Consider the following 21,808-nt stretch of genomic DNA (forward strand, 5'->3'; position numbering starts at 1 on the left):
TACATGCTGTGTGTCCTAGAATATTCCCATCTGCAACTTTTTCATGAGAGCAGTATCATCATGTTTTTACAGATTTTTAAAAGGAATACCAGTCATGAGTACAAAGAATTTACACCTTTGTTGTCAGTTGTGTCCATTTTCCAGCAAAAATTTTCATCTGAAAGATTTGTCGACCTACCTGTTTTTCTCTAATGATCATATCCCTGTGATGAAATTAGCCAGAGACTTGTAGGACAGCTGAGGATCTTCTCTTCAGAGGCAACTGCAGGCAGAGCAAGAAATACAATTCTTTGTTGAGTTTACTCCTGGGGCCAAAATTGCTTTCCCCAGGCTGATATGATATTAATCAAGACTCAATGCCCTTCCCCTTGCTCTTCTATCAGAGTATATTTTAATTTTCTATAATGATATACATTACAGTTGCACTCATATTTATATATATAGGCCTCATTATCATAGAGACTAATAGGATTTTTACTTTATCCACTCTCTTCAATGATGATACACTTGGCATGAGTCCAAAAAAGAGAGTCATTTACTTGAGAAATACTTATCAAAATGTATCTTTTTGATTCTGAGAGCATAGTTTTTTTGAGTAAGGAAACAACTATAAACAAAATATAGGAAAATAACATACACACAATAATGGAGGGAAACACACAATAAAGAATGGGGAAAATCCTATGCCAGGTTATGATGAGTGTTGTGAAGAAAGAGAGTGATGGGGGTAAAGGTGGATGGCAAGCATCAGAGAAATGCTCTGTGATAAGGAGGTTTTGATCAGCTCCTTCCAAAAAAGTGCCTGAAAGTTTGAGCAGCAGCCAGGACCAGAGTGGCTGAGGCTGAGAGGGTTGAGGGGAAGGGGAGTGGAGGAGATGAGACAGAGAGGGTCTGGGGACAAGTCATGAGGAGGCTTGTAGAATTTAAAGAACCAGAATTTGACTCTTAGAACGCTAGGGGGTCACTGAGGGACTGGTCATTGGAGCCATGGAATATGATTCACTTTGAAATAGGGTGCTTGTGACTGTAGTGTGGAGAGTGACCAGTAAACTCATGAATGGTTATAAACTCCTGGACCATTGTCTAGCTCCAGTCTTGATCAACATATGGAGAATATCCTTAATATGTATCCTTTATTCTTGTTCTATCTGCAGCTAATCATTGGCAACATGCCAATTCATATATAAATATTCAGTAATGATATGTAAATATTTACAATATTATCCCATTGATCTGAATCCTAACAACATTAGTAATAATGCCCTACAAAGCAGGATATGAAAGGGCCTTTTCACATTCACACCCCTGCACCCCTACCACTCTCTATTGCAAGCAAACTGGTATTTTCTTTAATTTTAAAAATTAATTTATTTGAATTGGAAGCTAATTAACTTTACAATATTGTGGTGACTTTTGCCATACATTTAAAAGAATCAGCCATGAGTTTACATGTGTCCCCCCCATCCTGAACCCCCTCCCACCTCCCTCCTCAATCCATCCCTCTGGGTTTTCACACCCCTGCACCCCTAACACTCTCAGTGTAAACAAACTGATATTTTCTGTTGTTTGCCTTTTAGACCCAGCTATAATGAACATTGTCCTATTTCATGGAGATCCCCCATCCCTATAGCCCTGTGGCTTGACGTCTGTCTGTCCCTACGAAGCCAAAATAAGCAGACACTTCTACATTGCCAAGTCCAGGTTCTAGGAGACCTTTGTATATGGTAGCTAAACTGTTAAAATCAAAGACTACAATGGGGGCCGGGCTGTGTTAACACCCCGGAAGGTGATATTCTACCCTGAGTAAGGTAGCAGGCAGGGCATGGGGAGAGGGCAAGGGCTAGGGAAAAAGCTGGAGCTCAGGAGGTACACACTCCTCACAAACGCCCACAGTGACTATTCTCTTTGCTACCTCCCAGGAGAAGTGGATGCAGTGTCTTCAGAATTTATGGGCTGAGCAAGTCCTCCAGGGGACCAGCTTGGCAAAAGGTTAGCCCTAGAAGCACTGTCATGGTAATCTGAGCTTACTCTCATGCTCCCCTTTCTTAGATGGGAAGAGTAAGTCAGCTACCTCCAGAGCAGGTCAGTAGTGCTACTGAGGCCCCCACCTTGGCCTCAAAAATTCACTTCCTTCTTGGTGGTCATTGTGATCCTTAGAGGACTGTTGTTGCTCATTTTTAGGAAGGCCTAGGTCATATCCAGGTACACAGGGTCCAGGTTCGGAGCTTCAGAGATTCAATCTGCAAGTTCCTCTCTTTTGCAGAGGTCATGGAAACTGGTCTACCTTGAGAAGCTGAAGTCCAAGGAGTACCCAGTCAGGGCTAAGCTCTGACTGCTTGTGACAATATTTAACCTTTCCCTCTTGCTTCTCAACTAAGCCCCTTCTCAGCTGAAATCTGTCTCTTTCCTCTCTCCCATAGGAGTACTTGCTTTACTTCTGTCTCAATTAGTTGGCTCTAAGCACCATGAGAGCAAGTCTTCCCTTTATCCCCAGAACATTGTACAGCTCCAGGCACAAAGGATACAGTCCATGAATATTTTAGTGCAGATGGAAACAATGCAGGAGAAAATCTCCTCCAGTCTGGAGTGAAAGTGGAGCCTGAAATCTGAATTTCTGATTCTTGCTGTAATCTTCTTCGTCACTGCATCCTCACCTTCATCCTCCACCCCACCAGCACTTCGAGAGCGTTTGGAATGTGGCTGCCTGGATGCTGCCAGAGAGACTGGGACCACCTCATATTCTTCCGAATATGATGTGACATTCATGAAGTCATGCCTAAAATCTTTGATGCATCATCTGTGTTAATACCAAATAGATTTGCTTGGGTGGTGTTCGTATGTTTGTTTGTTAGTGATTTTGAAATACCTGGTGACACTTGACAAACAGCCAAATGTCTTCCTCCTGATTCTCAGCTGTTTGTCTTCCAGGAAGTTACTTTTCTGTAGCTGTAATTCGGTATCTTCATCTCTGAAAAAGGAATAATAGTTGATTGATAAGATTGTTAAAGAAGAGCAAGCTATCTTTTTATCAACACTTCCTCTGAGGCCACATGACAGGTAACAATTTTAAATGCCCTCCAAGACAAGTGAGTAATATGAATGGAAGTATGTTGTGTGAGGTGGAGGCAGGCGGACCATATGAAACGGTGGGGCTTATGGAAATTGAAGAGAATGCTCACCTCCCGAGAAGAGAGCCGCTCTTGTTAGCTTAGTTCAGGGTTTTGAAAGTGTGGTCCCTTGAGCAGCACCTCCAGTGCCTTGGAAACCTTGTTGATGCAGCTACTCAGGTCCTACCATGTGCTACTGAATCCAAAATCTGGGGATGAAGATCTCAAATCTGTGTTTGGCCAAATGGTTAAGGGATTCTGATGCTCACTCACACTGAGACCCACGGTCCTTATTAAATACCAGGACTGTGATGCCAGTTGGGTTACTTGTCCTGCATTGATAGAAATTTTTAAAATTAAATCTCCCATTTTATTGGCATAGAGCTGCTGGTAGTCGTCTCTTATGATCCTTTGTATTTCAGTGTTGTCTGTTGTGATCTCTCCATTGTGGAGATTTCTTAAAAAACTGGAAATAGAACTGCCATATGACCCAGCAATCCCACTTCTGGACATACACACCGAGGAAACCAGATCTGAAAGAGACACGTGCACCCCAATGTTCATCACAGCACTGTTTATAATAGCCAGGACATGGAAGCAACCTAGATGTCCATCAGCAGATGAATGAATAAGGAAGCTGTGGTACATATACACCATGGAATATTACTCAGCCATTAAAAAGAATTCATTTGAATCAGTTCTAATGAGATGGATGAAACTGGAGCCCATTATACAGAGTGAAGTAAGCCAGAAAGATAAAGACCAATACAGTATACTAATACATATATATGGAATTTATAAAGATGGTAACGATAACCCTATATGCAAAACAGAAAAAGAGACACAGATGTACAGAATAGACTTTTGGACTCTGTGGGAGAAGGCGAGGGTGGTATGTTTAGAGAGAACAGCATTGAAACATGTATACTATCAAGGGTGAAACAGATCACCAGCCCAGGTTGGATGCATGAGACAAGTGCTCAGGGCTGGTGCACTGGGAAGACCCAGAAGGATGGGATGGGGAGGGAGGTGGGAGGAGGGATCAGGATGGGGAAACACATGTAAATCCATGGCTGATTCATGTCAATGTATGGCAAAAACCACTACAATATTGTAAAGTAATTAGCCTCCAACTAATAAAAACAAATGGGAAAAAAATAAATTAAATCTCCCACTGTGAAGTCTTATAAATGCCTAAAACTGTAAAATCACCTCTGTGAACTTATATTACATATAGTCTAGCCAGACGTGCAACCTCTAGTTTATGCTCCCTTTTAATCTTGGACATAATTAAAAAAAATATACCATGGGGCTCAAAAGTCAGGTGCTCTGTATCATGTAGCAAGGAAGCAATCACCCATTACTTGGATGTGAAAGTACCTCTCCCATGGCACAGCATCTGAAATATCTAAAATCTTATCTCTGCCCCAGGTGCATTCCATCCATTTGAAGGTGTGGCCTTAGATAGCATGGAGTTGAAGACTGCCATTATTCAGATGGAGATACTGAAAAACAGAAGCAGAGATATGACCTGGGGTCCCAGAGGGTTGGCATCGCTTGTCTTCCTCCAGTATACATCCACCGTTTGTTCCTGTCCTGCAATTTCTCTAAAGAGGCCTGCCTGCAGGGGTCAGCGAGGTTTCTAATTAGAGACCACACTTACATAAGCAGGGAGCATGGAGGTGGAGTCAGAACTGGCCCCTCAGGGGGCTTGCAGAACTGGGGGCCTCTAATTTTGACCAGAGTAAGGAGGACCGGGAGAGGAGAACACTGGGAGAAAAAGACAAACCGATGAGAGAGGGGAGGGGAGAGAAGAGGAGTTTCTTTTGGAGAGAGTCTCAGCTCCTCTGTGGTCTCAGATGCAGACATTGAGGCAGGAAGAGAGAGGCAGGGTCAGAGCGCCTTCTGAACGTGAATCCTTGTTGTACCATCTGCAGATTGTGTGTCCTGAGCAAGTGGCATTACCTTTCTGAGCCTCTCCTTTCTGCTTGACACTGTAGTATGAGAATCCCAGATATTGTAGAACTGACATGAGGCTAAATGAAATCATGCATGTGGAATGTCTCAGGAGACAGGGACCCTCCACTCACAGTGGCTTCTTTTGTGAGTCACCCACTCCTGATGCACATGTGTACTAAGCCAGCTTGGTACTGAGAGCTCCCGCCATTCTCACCGGTGCTCTAGTTTGTAACTACAAGTATTAAACACAAGTGAGTAACGGGATGGTGGATGTGGCTTGTGTGCACTCTAATTTACAGCTTGCAATGCAGCAGAATGCATGTGCATAGACTCTAAGTCAGATCGCTGGGCCCAAATCCTCTCTCAACAAGCTATGATCTAAGCAAATTACTTTATTTCTTGTTATCTCAGGTACCTCTTCAGTAACACGCAGATATGTCAGCAGTTTCTCCCCCTTTCTTTCAAGATTTCTTAGGATTAGATGAATTTTATGTCTCATGTGTCTAGGATAATGCCTGCTACAATGAAGGATTTAAATTTTAATTAGAGTAATTACTCATTACTGTTATTGTTACTACTACAAAGACTAACTTCTAAGGAGAAGGAATATATGCCTGTTGCATCCATTGCTTCCATGGCAACCACATGAGTGTGCAGCATGGATCTCAGGTAACACCTGAAGACACGTAATTCTGAGAGGCTTAAACCCTCAGGCACAAAGTTAGGAAAATGCAGAGCTGGTACCCAAACCGAGGTCCTATGTCCCCATTGCCATTGAGGGAGAGAGCAGGAGGAACGGGGTAGCTATTCGTGGTCTTCCGAGGCCCCCTGATATACACGCAGGCAGACAGCTCTTTCCTGTTGGTGAAACCAGATGAGGGATGACTGTTGGTAGAAGTTCAGCTCCCTGCTTCCCCTCGTCCACAGAAATTAAAAGATGTGGGCTTCTATGAATTGAGTTTGGGGAGGGTTTCAGAAAGCTGGCTTTGTCTGGATGGATGATGTTTAGGAAGTGGAGTAGTTCTCTGAGGAAGTGGAGTAGTTCTCTAAGTGGAGTAGTTCTCTGAGTATCTTAATCTTACCTTTAAGAAGGAAAGACTAGATAGAGGTTTGAGCTGTACTTGGCCAAGAAATAACACTCACACAAGATAAGTGTTTGATCATATCAGTGTTGTGTAATGTAGCTCCTTTGTTCAGTGCTCAAGCATGATTATCCAATATCCTATTTTTGTCTAGAACTTTCACCAACCCAGTATGGTCTCATCTGATGTTGAAGCATTGTAAAATGTTTATGTTGAGCAGGAGAACAGAAGGGCTGTTGGTGGTACCAGCTCAGGTCTTGGAACTCAGAGGTTGCTTTTCTCTTTATCAATCTCAAAGATCGTGATGAGAGTGAAAGAGATGTATTTGTTAAATGCTTTGTTCAAATGTTAGCAGAGTAACCATTTGATGAATGCCAGATAAGATAATAGTGATAGTAATACCATATTCTGCTCTTGTTCAGACACCCAGGCATGTCCCACTCCTTGCAACTCCATGGAGAGCAGCATGCCAGGTCTCCCTGTCTCTCACCATCACCCGAGTTTGCCCAAGTTTATATCCATTGCATTGGTGATGCCATCCAGTCATCTCTTCCCCTGACACCTCTTCTCCTTCTGCCCTCAATCTTTTTCAGCATCAGGGAATTTTCCAGTGAGTTGGCTGTTCACATCAGATGATCGAAATACTGGAGCTTCAGCTTCAGCATCAGACCTTCCAATGAGTATTCAGGGTTCATTTCCCTTAAGGTTGACTAGTTTGATCTTTTTGCTGTCCAAGGGACTTCAGGAGTGTTCTCCAGCACCACAGTTCCAAAGCATCAATTCTTCGGCACTCTGCCTTCTTTCTGGTCCAGATCTCACAAGCATACATGACCAATGAGACCATAGACTTGACTATATGGAACTTTTTTGCAAAGTGATGTCTCTACTTTTCAACACACTATCTAGGTTTGTCATAACTTTGCTAAAAAGAAGTAGTCTTCTGATTTCACACCTGCAGTCACCAACCACAGTGATTTTAGAGCCTAATTAGGGGAAACCTGTCACTATTTAACACCTTTTACCCTTCTATTTGCCACGAAGTAATGGGGCCAGATTCCATGGTCTTAGCTTTTTAACTATCTAGTTGATGAAACCAGATGAGGGACGACTGTGGGTCATGCTGTGGATACATGTTCAGCTCCCTGCTTCCCCTCAGCCTCTTCCTTTATTCATTTTTTGATGCATAAACAGGGTTAGAGCCCAGGACGACGTCACCTTCACCAGCTAAGTTCCTGCCTGGACAAATGCCTGGTAAAGTGCAAGTGTTCATCCATGGGAGAAGTTGTGGCAATGGTTTTAGTAAGGTGACCTGTGTCACACCTGTCATCTGAGGTAGGTGAGGGGGGTCAGGGCATTGAGGTCCAGGTGAGATGACTCATGCAGAAGGCTGAAATGGAGAACCTGGGCTAACACATTGCTAGTCACTTATCTGTCTTCTGATCTACTCTCATCCATTTACTTATCATCCATCACATGCCAGGCACTGCTCTAGGGGCTGGGATGCTCCCTCCATCTGTCTGATCACAATCTGTGTTTACATGAGACCCAAAGGCATCATCAAGTCTGAGAAGTGTGCTTACTGAATATTTGAGCCCTGCAGACAGAAGCAGGAGGCATGGTTAGGAAGGGAGATTACGCAATAGACAGGACAGACCCAGCTCCTCCCCTTGCCCACTCCCCTCCTCATCACCTGATCCCACCCCTCAGCCAGGATACTAAAGCTCAGTGCATCCCCAGCATCCTCAGGAGCCCTCCTGCAAGGCCACCAAGATGAGATGGCTCTGCCTCTCCGCAGCCCTTCTTGTCCTCCTGGTTATCCTGGTGGACAGCATCCCGGTGAATATACACCATATCCAGGATGAAGGTAGGTCCAGCCTCACCTCTCTTCTACAGCTTCTGGGAAAATGATGGAAGTCCATGAAAGTGGGCGGGGCATGTGTGGATTGGGTGTTGCCAACCCTCTCTGGATTTCTCCTGACATGCTGGCCAGGAATTTTGTTTGTTTCTTTGGTTTTGGCAGCACTGGTCTTCCTCCCTATTGAAGGATATTCTCTAGTTCCGGAGTCTACTCTCTGGTTGCAGAATGTGGAATCTTGTTGGGGTGGTTTCTTTTGTTGTAGATCAGGGGCTCTAGGCATCTGGGCTCAGTAGTTGCAGTTCATCTTCTTAGTTGCCACAAGGCAAGTGGAATCTTCACAACCAGGGATAGAACCCAAGTCCTGTGCATTAGCATGTGGATTCTTTTCTATTGGACTACCAGGCAAGTCTTTAGTTGCAGACTTTTAACTCCACTGACATCATGACTCTCATGAGCATATTTATTAAAAAAAAAAAAATATATATATATATATATATGTCTCAAAATTCTGCCAGATCAGGAACCCCATTTCTGAGAATTTCTATTTTTGTTCCCGGCCATGTCCCTGAATCTCACTGTAGTTCAGTAATGACAGTAAGTAAAGTGAAAGTCGTTCAGTCGTGTCCAACTCTTTTCGACCCCATGAACTCTATCATCCATGGAATTTTCCAGGCCAGAATACTGGAATGGGATCCCTTTGCCTTCTATAGGGGATCTTTCAAACACAGGGATTGAACCCAGGTCTCCCACATTTCTGGTGGATTCTTTACCAGCTGAGCCACCAGGGAAGCCCTGTATAGTAATAAAAAGCTTAAAATTTGAACCATCTCTTAGCTAATGGCCCAGGTCTCCTAAAACTCTTGCAGTTTCCTTACTTTAGATGTCATGAGATGAGTAACAAAAGACAACTCAAGGTAACCTTGAGGTGTGGTTTGTGTCCAAGAAACCACAAGAACCCATTTAACGTTTACAGGTTTCAACAACTGTCATTCCAGCACCTCCGAGGAGAAGGGAGGGAACTGGAAGTGAGATCAGTCACCAATGGCTTATCCAACCAATGTGCCTATTTAGTGACCCTCGGAAGAAAGACATAAAAACTGGGCTCAGAGAGCTTGTGGGTTGGTGAATAGAGGAAGTTGAAGTGAGGGTGCTACGCTCACTAGGGCACAGAGGCTGGGGACACCTCCCACTCCCTTTGTCCTACACATCTCTTCCATTTTGCTGCCTCGAGTTATATTTTGTACATTAATCTGGGAATAGTAAGCAATGGTTTCCTGAAGTTCAGCCACCGGTTCTACTGAGTTGTTGAATTTTGAAGTTGGGGTCATAGACCTGCCTGCCCCCCATTTTAGTTATTTGGTCTCAGCATGATTGACTCATGACCTCATGGCTGCCCTCTGAACTGAGGAGAATCTTGAGCCCTCAACCTTCAGAACCTGCAGTAACTCCATTGATTCCCATCAGAAGTAAATGGATTTGTTGAACACCCAGTGGGTGTTTGGGTAATTGGTTGCTGTTGGTAGAGACACCACATATTTGGTGTGAGGGAAAAACCCAGAATCACTCTCCCCTGTGATTGGCGGTTCAGGTGATGCTTCAAAGAGGGGGAGTAATGGAAGTACATATTGCACCCATAAATCGTTTCCATTTATCCTCATTTTCAGAGTTCTTGGGATAATCAAGGACTGTATCAAATAGATTGTAACATGCCAGAATCTTGTCCTGGCCCTGAAACACACATGCCATGTCCTGGGGCAAGTCATCTGCAATTTTCTCTTCAGAACAGGGGATACATGTTACATGGCTTTTTGAAAAGATCACTAGTGATGAATATAAAAATTGAATCACATTTCATGGTGAATTTTGTGCATGTTCAGCTAAGATGTGTTACTCTAAAAAAATTTCTTTCACTACCTAGTTTAGGAAACAAAGAATATTTATGTGTCAAATAATGAGTATTCCTCTATCTGAAAAATAATCAGAAAAACCTGGGATGAATGTTCTGCAGGAAATGTAAGAAACAACCTGTTGTAGGTCGACTCCTGATACCAAAGCTGAGATATTATTAGGAAAGTCTCCAGGCCCTTTCCCATGTTCCCTTTTGAATATTGTTCATTATCCATATGTTTTCCCTCCTTTTTACATTGTTGACTACTATTTTATTATCCATATTTGATACTTGTTTTGGTTCATAGACCAGGCATCCTAAAACTCTTGGAATTTACTGTCTTTCATAGGTCTGGAGACAAGTCATACATGGGAACTTGAGAAGTGTTCAGTAGTAAATGTGGTTAAAAGTATCCTCGGCGGTGTGATTACAGGTTTGATCTTTCTGCACCTCTGGGAAAAGGACGGGGCACTGAGATTGGGAACAGTCCCCACTGGCCAATGATTCAAGCAAAATACCTGTTTGGTGAAACCTCAAGAAGAATCCAGACATGTGGGGCATTAGAGAGCTTCTGGGCTGTTAAAAGAGGGAGGGTGGTGATGTGAGGGTCCTGTGTTCTCTAGGACATGGAGCTCCCCACAACTCCACTTCCACGTTGCCTTGCACATCTACTCATTTTGGTGTTCCTAGAATTATCCTTAATAACAAGGTGCAATCCCTATGTGAGTGGTCTTCCTGAGTTTGGTCATCAGATTAACTGAGTTATTGAACATGGAGGTGGGGTAATGGAACTTCCCAGTTTTAGACACTTTGTCAAATCATGAGGGATGGGCGCACATGGCTGGCATCTGAAGTGAGGACAGTTCTGAGACCTCAACATGCAGAATGTATATTCACTCCCCCGACTTCCTATCCGAAATAAATTGCGTTGCTGCACACCCAGTGGGCGTTTGAGGAACTGGATGTTGTTTCTAGAGACACCACGTATTTGGTGTCAAGGAAACCCAGCTCACTCTCCCTTGTGCTTTGGGAGCTCAGGTGAGTGCTGGGCCCATGGAGTAATGAAAGTGGGACACTGTACCCAGAAGCTGTAACCAATTATTGTGATTTTCAGAGTTCCCTTCAGAATAGGAGAGTGTATCAGTTGGGTTGTGACAGCGTGTATCTTGTTCAGACCCTGTCACCCTCATGCCATGTGTCCCTCAGGAGGTCTTCTGTAGTCCTCATCTGAACAGCAGATAAGTGCTGCATGACTTCTTGGAACATTTTACGAGTCATAAATATAAACAGCATATTCAAATACCATGGCCATGTTTGGTCATTTTATACCAAGATATGTTCATAAACGATTTCTCTACCTGTTTACTAGGAGTTGAAAGAAAGAATACTTATGGGTCAAGTAAGGATTATCCCTCTATTTAAAATTTAATCACACAGACCTGGACCACTGAGAAGAGGAAATGCTGGGAAAACATGAAACCTACTCTTTGTGTGGTTGGCTCATGGGACCAAGGCTTGTATAATATTAGCAAATTCTCCAGGCCTTTTTCTTTGTCCCATTTGAATATCATTTTATTTTTCATATTTGAACGTTGTTCTGGCTCATAGTCCAATATTCCTGAAAATTTTAAAATCTCTGTCTTTCACAGGTACTAAGATTGTCGGAAATGGAGCCAGTATACTAACAGGATTGGCTGAAATAATCAACAAAGCACTTAAAGGTTAGGACTCTGCACCTCTGGGGAGAGAAAAGGGCACTGAGACTGAAATCAGTCACCGCTGGCTGATGATTCAACACATATGACTATTGACTGAAACTTCATATAAATCCATAAATATTGGCTCAGAGAGCTTATGAGGTGGGAGGAAATGGTTGTGAGGTGATGGTGCTCTACTCAGGAGGGTGTGGACATGACACTCTGTCCAACTCCATTCCTCCCGTGCCATAAAGATCTCCATTTCACTGTTTCTGAGATTTTTCCTGGACATTAACCTGAGAACAGTGATTAAGAGTTTTCCTGATTATGGGGGCTGGTTCGATTGAGTTTTTGCGCACAGAGGTGGAGTCGTGGAAATTTCAGATTTAAGTCACTTGGTCAGGAAGATGATAATTTGAGAAGACGTGGTGGGCATCTGAAGTGAAGGCAGTCTTGCTATCCCAAAGTGTGTCATTGGCAGTAACTCCACAGATATGGTATCAGAAATCAATTGAGAGTGGGCGGCCACTGGGTGTTAGGAATCGGATGGTTGGTGGAAAACCCACGTATTTCGTGTCAGGAAAAAACCCAGACTCACCCTCTCCTATGATGTGAGGGCTCAGGTGAGGCTTGGGGAGAGGTGAGTAGTGAAAGTAAGACCCAGGATCTGGAACCTCTCCCCAGTTCTCTGTATTGTCGAGTTCCTGGCCAATTTATAGTGTATCAAATGGGTTGTGACATGATATATCTTGTCCTGATCAGGCAACCCACATACTTTTGTCCTGGTACAAGTCATCAGCAGTTTCCTCATCTGAACAGGGGAAACATGTTACATGAGTTCCTAGAACAGATGACGAGTTATGAATAGAAAGACTTTATTCACGTGTCATGACCAGATTTGTCCATTTCCTACCACAATGTGTTAACCTGAAAAAAAATTTCTCTACCTACTTGCTGTGGCCAAATAATAATATACCTTTGGCAAATAATGTTTATTACTGTATTATTCTTAAGAATAATCAGAAGATGTTGAGCCATGGAGGAGGGCAACTGAAGGGAAAGGAAGAAACACAGCCCTTGTGGGGTAGCATGTGGGAGCAAGGCTGATACAAAATACCGAACCTTTCCAGGCCCTTTCCCTTGTTATCTTTTGACTGATATTATCTTATCTGTTTGTTCCTTTTCTTGTTTCATGGACCAGGTCTCCTGAAACTCTTGAAATTTACTCTCTTTCATAGGTCAGGTGATGATTTCAGGAATACAATTTGATAACCATACACAAGAGGAACTGGCAACACTTGAGATTGAATACTCAACACTCAGTGAGGAGATTAAAGGTTTGTAGTGTCTGAACCTCCGGGAAGAGGGAAGGGCACTGAGATTTGGATCAATGATCAAAGACCAATGATTCAATCAATAAGTATCTTTTTTGAAACTTCAACAATCCATAAACATTTCATGGTGAATTTTGCGCATGTTCTGACAAGATGTATTAATCTAAAAAATTTCTTTATCTACTTACTTTGGGTCACAAAGAATCTTTGGGTGTCAAATAATGACTATTTTTCTATCATGAAAAATAATTAGAGCCAGCTGGGATGAATGTTCTGCAGGGAATATAAGAAAGAGCCCTGTGTAGGTTGACTCCTGATACCAAAACTGAGGCATTATTAGGAAAGTCTGCAGGCCCATTCCCACATTCTCTTTTGACTACTGCGTATTATCCATTTTGTTCCCTCATTTGTCCACTGTTGATGACTATACTTTTATCCATGTGTGATTGTTGTTTTAGTCCATGGACCAGGCCTCCTGGAACTCTTTGAATTTACTGTCTTTCCTAGGTATGGACACAAGCCATAAACAGGGCCTTGAGAAGCGCTCAGTACTACCTGTGGTTAAAGGCATCCTTGGTGGTGTGCTTAAAGGTTTGTTCTTCCTGCACCTCTGGGGAGAGGAGAGGGCCCTGAGACTGGGAACAGTGCCCACTGACCTGTGATTCAATCAAAGCACCTGTTTAGTGAAACCTCAAGAAGAATCCACAAATGTGGACTTTCAGAGAGCTTCTGGGCTGTTAAAACAGGGAGGGTGGGGATGTGAGGGTCCTGTGTTCTCTAGGACATGGAGCTCCCCACAACTCTACTTCCACGTTGCCTTGCACATCTACTCATTTTGGTGTTCCTAGAATTATCCTTAATAACAGGGTGCGATCCCTATGTGAGTGGTCTTCCTGAGTTTGGTCATCAGATTAACTGAGTTATTGAACATGAAGGTGGGGTAATGGAACTTCCCAGTTTTAGACACTTTGTCAAATCATGAGGAATGGTCTCATTGGCTGGCTCCTGAACTCGATACAATTCTGAGACTTAACATGCAGAACATATGTTAACTCCCCCGATTTCCACTCCGAATTAAATTGTGTTGTTGCACACCCTATGGGTGTTTGGTAACGGGATGTTGTTTCTAGAGACACCACATATTTGGTGTCAAGGAAACCCAACTCACTCTCCCTTGTGCTTTGGGAGCTCAGGTGAGTGCTGGGCCCATGGAGTAATGAAAGTGGGACACTGCACCCAGAAGCTGTTACCAGTTATCGGTATTTTCAGAGCTCCAGACAGAATAGGATAGTACATCATGTGGGTTGTGACAGGGTGTATCTTGCTTGGACCCTGTCACCTCATGCCGTGTGCCCTCCGGCAAGTCATGTATGGTCCTCATCTGAGCAGCAGATAAGTACTCCATGAGTTCTTTGAACATATTACGTGTCATAAATATAAACATTTATTCACATTTCATGGCCATGTCTTGTCATTTTACACCAGTAAATGTTCGTGAAGCATTTCTGTACCTACTTACTTGGGACCAGAAAGAATGAATATTTTTTGGGACAAGCAATGATTATCCCTCTGTTTAAAAATGAATCACACAGACCTGGAGCACTGAGAAGAGCAACTGCCGGGAAAGCATAAAACCCAGGCCTTGTGTGGTTGTTTCATGGGACCAAGGCTTGTCCAATATTAGAAAATTCTCCATGCCTTTCCTCTGTCTTACCTTTTCCTATCGTTTTATTTTTCATATGTGAACATTGTCCTGGTTCATGATACAACATTCCTGAAATGTTTGTCTTTCATAGGTGTCAAAATTTTCGGAAAGGGAGCCAGTATACTAACAGGATTGGCTGAAATAGTCAAGAAAGCACTTAAAGGTTAGGACTTTCTGCACCTCTGGGGTGAGAGGGGGGCACTGAGACTGAGTTTAGTCACCACTGGCTGATGATTCAATACATACGACTCTTGGGTGAAACCTCAATAAAAATCCATAAACATTGGCTCAGAGAGCTTATAAGGTGGAGCTAAATGGCCATGAGTTGAGGGTGCTGTGCTCAGGAAGTCATGGAACCTGCATCCAACTCCACTACAGCTGTGCCCTAAAGTACTCCTCCATTTCACTGTTTCTGAATTTTTTCCTGTGTGTTACTCTGAGAACAGTGATTAAGAGTTCTCCTGAGTTTGTTCACTGGTTTGAGTGAGTTTTTGAGCATGGAGGTAGAGTGGAAATTTCAAGTTTTAATCACTTGTTCAAAAACATGATACCTGAGAACACGTGGCTGGCATCTGAAGTCTGGGGAGTCTCGATACCCCAACCTGTGGCATCAGCACTAACTCCACAGATATGGTCTCAGAGATCAATAGACACTGGGCGCCCTGTTGGGCCATTGGGAATTGGATGGTTGTTGGAAAAACCACATATTTGGTGTCAGGAAAAAACCCAGACTCACCCTCCCCTGTGATTTGGTGGCTCAGATGAGGCTCAGGAGAGCTGAGTAGTGAAAGTTAGCCCCTGTACCTGGAAACTCTACCCAGTTTTCTGTATTGTCGAGTTCCTAGCCAATGAATAGTGTATCAAATGGGTTGTGACATTATCGTATGTTGTCTTGACCAGGCAACCCACTTGCATATTCCTGGCCAAGTCATCAGCAGTTTCCTCATCTGAACAGGGGAAACCTGTTACAGGAGTTCTTAGAACAGATGACCAGTTATGAAAGGAAAGAGTTTATTCATGTGTCACAACCTGATTTGTCCATTTTACAACACAATGCCTTAAGCTGAAAGAAAAAAAATTCTCTACCTACTTTCTGTGGCCAAGTATAAATATTTCTTTATCAAATAATGTTTATTCTTGTATTATTAAGAGTAATCAAGAAATCTGAGCCATGAGGGGAGCAGCTGCAGGGAAAGCAAGAAACACAGCCCTGGTGGGGTAGCCTGTGTGATCAAGGCTGATACAATATCAGGAAAGCCTCCAGGCCATTACTCTTGTTGTCTTTTGACTGGTATTATCTTATCCATGTTTGTTTCTTTTCTTGTTTCACGGACCAGGTCTCCTAAAACTCTAAATTTACTCTCTTTCATAGGTCAAGTAATGATTTCCGGGATACAATTCGATAACCACACACAAGACGAATTGCCAACACTCCAGATTGAATACTCAACACTCGGTGAGGAGAATAAAGGTTTGTATTTTTGGCACCTCGGGGAAGAGGGAAGGCCCCTGAGATTCAGATCAATGACCAATGATCAATGATTCTATCAATAAGCCTGTTTGTTGAAACCTCAACCGTGCATAAATATTTCATGGTGAATTTAGTGCATGTTCCGCCAATATGTTTTCAACTAAAAATTTTCTTTACGTAGTTACACTGGGGCACAAGGAATATTTAGGTGTCAAATAATGAGTATTCCTCTATCACGAAAAATAATTGGAAGAAGCTGGGATGAATGTTCTGCAGGGAATGTAAGAAACAGCCCTGTGTAGCTTGCCTCCTGATATCAAAGCTGTGACACTATTAGGGAAGTCTCTGAGCCATTTCCCACATTCCCTTTTCACTATTGTGTATTATCCATTGTTGTTCCTTCATTTGTCCACTGTTGACGAAGATTTTATTATCCATATTTGATTGTTGTTTTAGTTCACGGCCAGGCCTCCTGAACTCTTGGAACTTACTTTCTTTCCTAGATGTGGAGACAAGCCATAAACCAGGCCTTGAGAAGCGTTCAGTAAAAAAAGTGATTAAAAGTGTCCTCGGCGGTGTGATTAAAGGTTTGTTCTTCCTGCACCTCTGGGGAGAGGACAGGGCACTGAGGCTGGGAACAGTGCCCACTGGCCCGTGATTCAATCAAAACACGTGTTTAGTGAAAGCTCAGGAAGATTCCACAAATGTGGGCTTTCAGAGAGCTTCTGGGCTGTTAAAACAGGGAGGGTGGGGATGTGAGGGTTGTGTGTTTTCTAGGACATAGGGCTCCCCACAACTCCACTTCCATGTTGCCTTGCACATCCACTCATTTGGGTGTGCCTAGAATTATCCTTAATAACAAGTCGTGATCCCTATGTGAGTGGTCTTCCTGAGGTTGGTCATCAGATTAACTGAGTTAATGAACATGGAGATGGGGTAATGGAACTTCCCAGTTTTAGACACTTTGTCAAATCATGAGGGATGGGCGCACATGGCTGGCTTCTGAAGTGAGGACAGTTCTGAGACCTCAACATGCAGAATGTATACTCACTCCCCTGATTTCCTCTCTGAATTAAATTGCCTTGTGGCACACCCAGGGGGTATTTGGGGAATTGGATGTTGTTCTAGAGACACCATATATTTGGGGTCAAGGAAACCCAAGTCACTCTCCCCTGTGCTTTGGGAGCTCGGGTGAGTGCTGGGCCAGGGAATAATGAAAGTGAGACACTGCACCCAGAAGCCGTTACCAGTTATCGGTATTTTCAGAGTTCCCTTCAGAATAGGAGAGTGTATCAAGTGAGTTCTGACAGCGTGTATCTTGTTCAGACCCTGTCACCCTCATGCCATATGTCCTCTAGCAAGTCATCCACCGTCCTCACCTGAACAGCAGATAAGTGCTGCCTGAGTTCTTGGAACATAATGCCAGTCATAAATATAAACAGCTTATTCACATTTCATGGCCATGTTTGGTCATTTTACACCAGGAAATGTTCATGAACGATTTCTGTAGCTAGTTACTTGGGGCCAGAGAAAAAGAATATTTATGGCTCAAATGATGGTTATCCCTCTGTTTAAAAATTAATCACAGAGACCTAGAACACTGAGAGGAGCAGCTGCCGGGCCTTGTGTGGTTGGTTCATGGGACCAAGGATTTTACAATATTAGACAATTCCGCTGGCCTTTCCTTTTCTCACTTTTCCCTATCATTTAATTTTTCATATGTGAACGTTGTCCTGGTTCATGTTCCAATATTCCTGAAATTTTTGTCTTTCATAGGTTCCAAGATTGTCGGAAATGGAGCTACTCTACTAGGAGGGCTGGCTAAAATACTCAACAAAACACTTAAAGGTTAGGACTTTCTGCACCCCTGGAGAGAGAGGAGGGCACTGAGGCTGAGATCAGGCACCAGTGGCTGGCGATTGAGTACATATTGAATTCTTAGTGAAACCTCAATAAAACTCGATATATATTGGCAAACTTATGAGGGGGGAAGACATGGTCGTGAGTTGAAGGTGCTCTGCTCAGAAAGGCATGGAGGCTCCGTCCATCTCCATTCCTCCCACGCACTAAAGATCTCCTCGTATTCACTGTTTCTGAGGTTTTTCCTGTAATGCACACTGACAGCAGTGATTAAGAGTTTTCCTGAGTTTGGTCGCTGGTTCGATTGAGCTTTTGAGCATGGAGGTGGAGTTGTGGAAGTTTCAAGTTTCAGTCACTTGGTCAGAAACATGATAACTCAAGAGGACATGGCTAGCATCTGAAGTCAGGGATGTCTCCTACCTCAACCTGTGGCATTGGCCCGAACTCCACAGATGGTATCAGAAGTCAGTGGACTTTGGGCAGCATGTTGGGAGTTGGGACTTGGATGGTTGTTGGTAAAACCACATATTTGGTGTTACGAAAAATCCCAGGGTCACCCACCACTGTAACGTGATGGCTCAGGTGAGGCTTGAGGACAGGTGAGTTAGGAAAGTTAGACTCTGGACCTGGAAACTCTCACCAGTTCTCAGAATTGTCAAGTTCCTAACCAAGCAATAGTGTATCAAATGCGGTGTGACATGACAGTATCATATCCTGACCAAGCCACCCAAATGTGTGTGCTGGTGCAAGTCATCTGCAGTTTTCTCCTCTGAACAGGGAAACATGTTGCATGAGTTCTTAGAACAGATGAGGTGTTATGTAGAAACAGTTTATCCACGTGTCATGACCAGATTTGTCCACTTCCCACCACAATGTGTTAATCTGAAAAAATATTCTCTACCTACTTGCTGTGGCCAAGTAAAAATATTTCTTGTTGGAAAAGGTTATTTATGTATTATTAAAAGTAATGAAAAGATGTGGAGCCATGGAAGAGGGCAGTTGCAGAGAAAGAAAGAAACACAGCCCTCGTAGGGTAGCCTGTGAGAGCAAGGCTTTACAACATAACAAAAGTCTCCAGGCCCTTTCCCGTGTTGTCTTTTGACTGGTATTATCCTATCCATGGATGATCCTTTTCCTGTTTCATATACCAGGTTTCCTGAAACTCTTGAAATTTACTCTGTTTCACAGATGAGGTGATGATTTCGAGCATACAATTCAATAACTATACAGAAGAGGAATTGCCAACACTCGAGATTGAATACTCACCACTGACTGAGGAGACTAAAGGTTTGTAGTTTCTGCACCTTGGGGAAGAGGGACGGGTACTGAGATTCAGATCAATGACCAATGATTCAATCAGTACGCCTGTTTCTTGAAACCCCAACAGTGCAGAAATATTTCATGCTGAATTTTGTGCATATTCCGCCAAGATGTATTCATCTCAAAAGATTTCTTTCTTTCTTTTTTTTTTTTTAAAGATTTCTTTACCTACTTACTTTGGGCCACAAAGAATCTTTGGGTGTTAAATAATGAGTATTCCTCTATCATGAAAAATAATTAGAACAAGCTGGGATGAATGTTCTGCAGGGAATATAAGAAAGAGCCCTGTGTAGGTTGACTGCTGATACCAAAACTGAGGCATTATTAGGAAAGTCTTCAGGCCCATTCCCACATTCTCTTTTGACTACTGCGTATTATCCATTATGTTCTCTCATTTGTCCACTGTTGATGACTATATTTTTATCCATATGTGATCATTGTTTTAGTCCATGGACCAGGCCTCCTGGAGCTCTTGGATTTACTGTCTTTCCTAGGTGTGGAGACAAGCCACAAACATGGCCTTGAAAAGCGCTCAGTACTACCTGTGGTTAAAGGCATCCTCGGCGGTGTGCTTAAAGGTTTGTTCTTCCTGCACCTCTGGGGAGAGGACAGGGCACTGAGACTGGGAACAGTGCCCACTGGCCCGTGATGCAATCAAAACGCCTGTTTAGTGAAACCTCAAGAAGAATCCAGAAATGTGGGCTTTCAGAGAGCTTCTGGGCTGTTAAAACAGGGAGGGTGGGGATGTGAGGGTCCTGTGTTCTCTAGGACATGGAGCTCCCCACAACTCTACTTCCACGTTGCCTTGCACATCTACTCATTTTTGTGTGCCTAGAATTATCCTTAATAACAGGGTGCGATCCCTATGTGAGTGGTCTTCCTGAGTTTGGACATCAGATTAACTGAGTTATTGAACATGGAGGTGGGGTAATGGAACTTCCCAGTTTTAGATACTTTGCCAAATCATTAGGAATGGGTGCATTTGGCTGGCTCCTGAACTCGGGACAATTTTGAGACTTAACATGCAGAATGTATGTTAACTCCCCTGATTTCTGCTCCAAATTAAATTGCCTTGTTGCATACCCCGTGGGTGTTTGGGTAATGGGATGTTGTTTCTAGAAACACCATATATTTGGTGTCAAGAAAACCCAACTCTCTTTCCCTTGTGCTTTGGGAGCTCAGGTGAGTGCTGGGCCAGGGGAGTTAAAAAAGTAGGACACTGCACCCAGAAGCTGATACCAGTTATCGGTATCTTCAGAGTTCCAGACAGAATAGGATAGTACATCACGTGGGTTGTGACAGGGTGTATCTTGTTCGGACCCTGCCACCCTCATGCCATGTGTCCTCCGGCAAGTCATGTAGAGTCCTCATCTGAACAGCAGATAAGTGCTTCATGAGTTCTTTGAACATATTACAAGTCATAAATATAAACATTTATTCACATTTCAGGGCCATGTTTTGTCATTTTACACCAGTAAATGTTTGTGAAGCATTTCTGTACCTACTTACTTGGGGCCAGAAAGAACAAATATTTTTGGGACAAGTAATGATTATCCCTCTGTTTAAAAGTGAATCACACAGACCTGGAGCACTGAGAAAAGCAACTGCCGGGAAAGCATAAAACCCAGGCCTTGTGTGGTTGGTTCATGGGACCAAGGCTTGTCCAATATTAGAAAATTCTCCATGCCTTTCCTCTGTCTTACCTTTTCCTATCGTTTTATTTTTCATATGTGAACATTGTCCTGGTTCATGGTACAAGATTCCTAAACTGTTTGTCTTTCACAGGTGTCAAGATTTTCGGAAAGGGAGCCAGCATACTAACAGGATTGGCTGAAATAGTCAAGAAAGCACTTAAAGGTTAGGACTTTCTGCACCTCTGGGGCGAGAGGAGGGCGCTGAGACTGAGGTCAGTCACCACTGACTGATGATTCAATACATATCACTCTTGAGTGAAACCTCAATAAAAATCCATAAACATTGGCTCTGACAGCTTATGAGGTGACACTAAAGGGTCATGAGTTGAGGGTGCTGTGCTCAGGAAGTCATGGAACCTGCATCCAACTCCACTACAGCTGTGCCCTAAAGATCTCCTCCATTTCACTGTTTCTGAGTGTTTTCCTGTATGTTACTCTGAGAACAGTGATTAAGAGTTCTCCTGAGTTTGTTCACTGGTGTGACTGAGTTTTTGAGCATGGAGGTAGAGTGGAAATTTCAAGTTTTAATCACTTGTTCAGAAACATGATAACCCAAGAACACGTGGCTGGCATCTGAAGTCTGGGGAGTCTCGATACCTCAACCTGTGGCATCAATACTAACTCCACAGATATGGTCTCAGAGGTCAATGGACACGGGGTGCTCCATTGGGTGTTGGGAATTGGATTGTCGTTGAAAAAACCACATATTTGGTGTCAGGAAAAAACCCAGACTCACCCTCCCCTGTGATTAGATGGCTCAGATGAGGCTCAGGAGAGGTGAGTAGTGAAAGTTAGCCTCTGGACCTGGAAAATCTACCCAGTTTTCTGTATTG

At 43.3% G+C, this 21,808-nt stretch overlaps 1 protein-coding gene across 1 annotated transcript in view; it reads left to right on the forward strand.

Moving 5' to 3' along the window:
• LOC136157194 (uncharacterized) overlaps nt 1-21,808 on the forward strand; it is a 112,119-nt gene that overhangs the window by 75,288 nt on the left and 15,023 nt on the right. Inside the window, 8 exon segments of the mRNA XM_065919189.1 lie at nt 7,944-8,012; nt 11,544-11,615; nt 12,830-12,928; nt 13,433-13,516; nt 14,722-14,793; nt 16,003-16,101; nt 16,605-16,688; nt 17,878-17,949. Coding sequence (XP_065775261.1) covers nt 7,944-8,012; nt 11,544-11,615; nt 12,830-12,928; nt 13,433-13,516; nt 14,722-14,793; nt 16,003-16,101; nt 16,605-16,688; nt 17,878-17,949 — 651 coding nt within the window.

This window comes from Muntiacus reevesi, chromosome 2, assembly GCF_963930625.1.
Source record: "Muntiacus reevesi chromosome 2, mMunRee1.1, whole genome shotgun sequence".
NCBI classification, from domain to species: Eukaryota; Metazoa; Chordata; class Mammalia; order Artiodactyla; family Cervidae; genus Muntiacus; species Muntiacus reevesi.